The 5,910-nt window shown below is 28.9% G+C and overlaps 1 protein-coding gene across 1 annotated transcript in view; it reads left to right on the top strand.

Moving 5' to 3' along the window:
• The window catches only part of LOC106459924 (cullin-3-like), a 76,669-nt gene extending 70,996 nt beyond the window's left edge, over positions 1 to 5,673 (top strand). The window contains exons 16-19 of the mRNA XM_013919589.2: positions 579 to 651; positions 3,006 to 3,075; positions 3,451 to 3,557; positions 4,294 to 5,673. Coding sequence (XP_013775043.1) covers positions 579 to 651; positions 3,006 to 3,075; positions 3,451 to 3,557; positions 4,294 to 4,318 — 275 coding nt within the window. The 3' untranslated portion in view covers positions 4,319 to 5,673. The remainder of the gene's footprint in view (positions 1 to 578; positions 652 to 3,005; positions 3,076 to 3,450; positions 3,558 to 4,293) is intronic.
• The last annotated feature ends 237 nt before the right edge of the window (positions 5,674 to 5,910 follow it).

Raw genomic sequence — 5,910 nt, 5'->3', positions numbered from 1 at the left:
ATTTCTAGCACTGTTTGTGGTGTGTCTAGTCAAAACATTGAATTAAGTAACAAAAATAAAAGTGTGCATCTTTGCTTAGTTATTGTAATATAGATGGTGGGACGAAAGCTATTATTTAATTGATACTATATGGTTGACATAGTTGGTACTAAAGAAAATATTATGAAGACAATTGAAACCAATGTAATTATTATTTGTTTTAGAGAAATAGAAACTAAACTATGTTCTATATGTATAGTCACTTTTGCTTCACTCTGTACATAGATAAATGTGTTTAACATGAGAAATAAGCTTGTAAATGGCTTGGACATTTCAATGTATAACTGTTTTTTAAAGAAAACCTTGTTTTTGGTGATTTTAAGAAGTCTCTTCTGATTTGAAGTCACACAGCTAGTGAAGTGTACAAACAAAAGATGGATAGTTCATAAAACTGAAAATATGTTAAAAGCAAAAATAAGTGCAAGAAAGAAGAGTTAGAAATTTATTTATCCATACAGATTTTTAATTTTATTAAAATTTGACAGATTGATTTATTTTCCATAACATTTTCTAAAATAATTTTATTTCAATTTTTTTAGTGGCAGCAAAAGGAGAATCTGAACCCGAAAGGAAAGAGACAAGGTGTAAAGTAGATGAAGATAGAAAACATGAATATCCTTTTAACTTATTACCTTGTTTGTGGGCTGGAAGTTGCAAGTGGTTACATGTTATATTGATTATTTTAAAACTTTTGTTGTCAATAGTTTTTGAATATAGATTGTTTCTTGGAGCTTTATGCTTAATTTAATTCTGCACTTAAGTCAACTGCAGACTTCTTCATCAAACAATACACGCTCTTTAACTTCCTAAAACTTTTTGAAGTTAAAAAATGAAATATCCAGTTGTATTAGATAATTTTCACAAATTTTTTATTTCACGTGGTACTAATTTTATCCGCTACAAAATATAGGCCTTGAAAGTCTTATAGTTCATTTTTTATCTGTTAGGTAGCAATTCTTAAGGAATTATGTGAGAAAAGGATAAAAAAATTTCAAAATTTCCAGCAATCTTGTTTTTTTATTTGCTCTTGGGACTTTTTTGTATTCTCTTACATGTTGTATAACACATTCTTTTCTAAAACCTTTTATGTAGGTGGAACAGTTATTGGAATGACTTCACCGTGAATGTAGTAAAATTAAGTATTGCTTAGCCCTCTTCCCCCCTTTTTTATCTCCTGAGGTAAAGTTTTACTTTATCCATAGTAAATTACCTTTTCTTATCCAAATTATTTATAAAAAAAATATTATGTGATCTTTCTTTTTTGTTCTTCAAAAATGTGGTGAGAAACCATGAAGCTGCTCTGTTCGTATAGACTGGGTTTTGTTTGAAAGAAGTACATAACATTTAATACTTCAGGAACCCTTGCATGTTGTAAACATTCAAAATGTTAGCTTCTGGCCTCTTCTTGTTGTTGTTTTTTTTATGTGAGTGATATCTTAGGTCTTGATAACACTTCCTAAAGTCAAAAACAATTGTTTGAACTTTAAAATGAGTATCATGGTTTTCTCATATACTTCTTTAATAATAAATTGTTTCTGAAATAGCCAATTACAGTGAAATAAATCTTACATATGTATATTAAGAAAGCTGATTATGCAAGAAAAATTCTGAAAATGGAGTTATCTAGTTAGATTTAGCAATGAAAAAGCAGAAATATCATTAATTTATAAACCAGACATAACTCACTAGAAAATAGAAACCAACAACCTGATGCTGGGATCGCAAATATGGTATTTGTTTGTTTACACTTGAGATTTAATTACTACTTATGTTAATAAAATAAGAAAGTAATACCTTTGAATTTTCAATTAATGCATATGCACACACACAATTGTTTCATTTGATTGATTGCACTGACATCTGATAAAATGTCAAGATTTGATATGCAAACTCCCATTAAAAGTTATCATATTTACAATTAAGATATGCATTTATTGTAATGAAGAAAATTTCATAAACTGATAAACATTTTAACTGTTTTTATGCCTTGGTTGAGGTAATTAATATAGAAGGAAGTTTTTCTTGTGAAATAATTGTAAATCATAGAATATTATTCTACCCTTGCAATGATTGGATGAGAACACATTGTGTGGTAAGAAAGATTTTCATTGTTGCTTTGCCTCCCAGTTGCTCATCAGTATGTCAGTAGGCTGATAAAGCAAAAAATTGTGTTTCCATATCTGTTACTGGCAATGCATGGGTAGACCATTTTATAACTTTGTGCTTACAACAAAACACAATAATGTTGCCTCAAACCCCAAGCAGCCAATTGCATCAGTGTTGTTTGGGTGTCAAAACTGTTGCTATATGTGCATGACATTGCAGCAGAACTTTTCTTATGACAATTTTTTCCAGCAAAGTCAAAACATGTTGATTCTTTTAGCCCTAATTTACAAACATTGTCTGAAATTTTGCCAGTAGTATAGCCACGTTTTATGCTGGATATAGTCAGGTACATACTTTATACATTTGTTTTTATGGTCACATGATAATGATGGCTGTTACAATTTGAAAATGAAAAGGTTTCTATATTTTATTGATCTTTTATTGGTTCTTAAAATGAGATATTCAATAAAATGGTAACTTTGATATTTACATGTAGGCCCTGGGATGTAGGCTAAATATACAATGTGACAGTGCTAGTCAATCAGATTTTAGTAAAATTGAAACAAAAGAGGAGTAACATAAAACAACTATTGACTGAGGATTTTGGGCAATGATTATTTGTTGTCCTTGTAATCTGTCGATTACACTTCATTAAAACATATGCATCAAGATTATGAGTTTTTAAGTACATAATATTGTTTTTGTATAAAAGATGAAAGACATCTTTTCTTAAGTCAGAAACATTCATGTGTATATGAAATGTTTTGATAGTAAGTTCTGTTTGCATTATATTATAGATGATTTTTAAACCTTTAATTATTTCTGTCTAAATTTAAGAAAAAAATCTTAACAATATTCATGATTGAAGCTGCTATAGTGAGGATAATGAAGGCCAGAAAACGTTTACAACATAACGTTTTAGTAGCTGAGGTGAGTGTCTCATTTTATCTAATTATCTTTTCATTTAAGTCTTGGGCAGGTGTGCACCCCAGTGATTGAGAACCCAAGTGTTTATGGAATATCTGTGATAAATAGTACATAAAATTAAGGTAATAAATTTTGATATATTAAATGTTTTAAGCAAATTTACTGCACGAGAAATAAAATTAACCACATTTAGGTTTTTCATAACCAGCTGAATGTCACACACAAAAAAAAATTAATCTTAAGAAATAGACTTGAAATCAAATGTTTGCATTCCTTTTTGTTACATTTTTTTACAATATGTAATATATTTATTGTAATTTTTCCTCCCATTTTAAAAATCTTTGTTTATTCTATTTAAATAGTTTTTCAATTTCACAGGTCACTGAGCAGCTGAAGTCTCGGTTCTATCCCAGTCCAGTTGTAATTAAAAAGAGGATTGAAGGTTTGATAGAAAGAGAATACTTAGCTAGGACACCTGAAGACAGGTATGAATCATTTTATTTTAAATTTTATGATAGAAATACTGTTTTACACTTTCATAGTTACACAGTGCTAAATTTCAAATATGATATCAGTATTTTTAAACTTTGAGCTCTAAACAATTTATACAGTGGAACTTTACGTGTTCAGAAAAATTAATTTACTTATAAATAAACCACCATCTTCTCCATTTGATTACAGTAGACATGTAAAATAAAGTAGCAAGTGTATGATATGTTAAACTTTAGGTAATGGTGAATGAAATTGTTAAAATTTCATAAGATGTGTAATAAGACTTAAGTGTTCAAACTACAAATTTTAGTTGTTGTAGATTGTTTGCACTAAACAATTTTGTAGTCTTGTTCCTTTTTACTCCATGTTCTATCAAGTAAAATGTAGTAACTCTAAACAAGACTGCTATTAAAGTTGGTAACAGGTACGAGTTCTTTGTTTGTGTTTCATCACGACTAATAGTAAAGTTTAATTTATATAAACACTATAATTTGTAATTTTTAAAAAAGAATTACTTATTTAGTGAACCTTTAGTGAGAAATTTGTGGATACTAAGTGCTTGTTGCACTCTAGTAACTATTCTAAATATTTTCAAGTTGCTTTTTATCTCAAGTGCTGTGACTTAGAGGAATAAACATAGTTAAACTTAAAATCTTGTGACGTTTTTGAAGTTTCAATTATTGAAATGGGACTAAATATATTAATTTAGCTTTTTGATTTTTTTTCTAGGAAAATGTACACCTACGTTGCTTGAATAAATTGTTTAACCAAGGAAACTGATGGAAATTTTCAGGACAATATATTCCCTGGTAACCAGGGTAGGGACTACCTCCCAATTCCAGCTAAAAATGATTTGGTTGATAATTTAGGAGTTGGCTTTACCTCAGTATCCCTGTGGTCTAGCAGTTGTCTGAGCTAAGATCCAACACAGAATTGTTGATGTAGTGATTTATTGTAAGACTCAAATTTAGCCAAAATGCAAACAGATGTGACAAGTAGCTGGGATGCAAGCAAAGTTGGACATAGGGATATGTAGGTGTTGAGACAAAACTGTCCTCCATCATACTCCCATTGTAAAATACATTCATTACTACCTGTTGTTAAATTACAGTACCATTTGTTTCTTGTACAGAAGTGTGAATGCATTACTTGAGAATTTTTTTTTTCAGTAAAGTGCAACAGTCAGGTATGAACAAACTATCAGTCTGGTCTGAGAATCTCAAGATTTGGCAAATAATAGAAGAAAATTGTTATTAGGTACAACCTTCTTAACTTTTAAATAATATTAAGTAATGTCAACATAAATAAATAAAAGATTTAAGGTTCTCTGAACTGCTTTTTTAGTTTATTTTTGCAACATAGAACAGTATGGTAAATACTGAAATAATTTTATCTCATGTCAAAATTTTCTGGCAGAGCTTGCGAGTTTCTAAATTAAGTTCTTAAGAAAATTGTTAATTTTCTAGTATCTGTGGCTTGTATGTTTCAATTATTTAATCAGAAACTTTATCTTACAAACGTTTTTTTTTTGTTGTAACATCACCCCCTTTGAAAGCTCCCTAACTTTATAAGTGTTCAGGCTTGAATCGGTACCATTTGTTTCTTGTACAGAGATGTGAGTGCATTACTTGAGAAGTTTTTTTTGTTAAAGTGCAACTGATCAGGTGTGAACAAAACTATCAGTCTGGTCTGAGAATATCCAGACTTGCAAAATAATAAAATAAAGTGGAAAGAAGTAAAAGAAGTTTTCTTGTTATTAAGTACAACTCCTTAACTTTTCAATAATATTAAGTCATTTCATCATAAATAAGTAAAACATTTAAGGTTCTCTGAGCTGCTTTCTTAAATTATACTTATAACATAGAACAGTATGATAAATACTGAAATAATCTTGTCATGTCAAAATTTTCAAGCAGGACTTGTGACAGTTTCGAAATTAAGGTTTTTATGAAAATTATTAATATACTAGTATCTGTGGCATGTATGTTTAAATTATCAGAAACTTTTTTTTTTACATGACAACTGTTGCACCCTAAGAAAGCTTTCTAACTTTATAAGTGTTCAGACTTGAATTAGTAAGACTAAGAAATAAAATGATTTGAAACCCTCTTGTCATTGAGATTCTATTTCTTTCTCTGAAACACCTTTTTTTAGGGGGGTTATTGTTTTGATTTTTTTAAAATAAGGAATAAAAACTATTACTTTATATTGGCATCATCTAATGTTCCAACACTATATGTTCACATTATTAACTGTCACTTTATTTTTAAGTATGAAATAATTAATTGTTCTATAAAAATTAAAATATACATTAGAGTATAGAATTCTACTATCATTAGGAAAAAA

Source organism: Limulus polyphemus, unplaced genomic scaffold (genome assembly GCF_000517525.1).
Source record: "Limulus polyphemus unplaced genomic scaffold, Limulus_polyphemus-2.1.2 Scaffold682, whole genome shotgun sequence".
Lineage (NCBI taxonomy): Eukaryota > Metazoa > Arthropoda > Merostomata > Xiphosura > Limulidae > Limulus > Limulus polyphemus.
The sequence above is the reverse complement of the archived record's forward strand: the minus strand, read 5'-3'. Positions and strand labels throughout refer to the sequence as shown.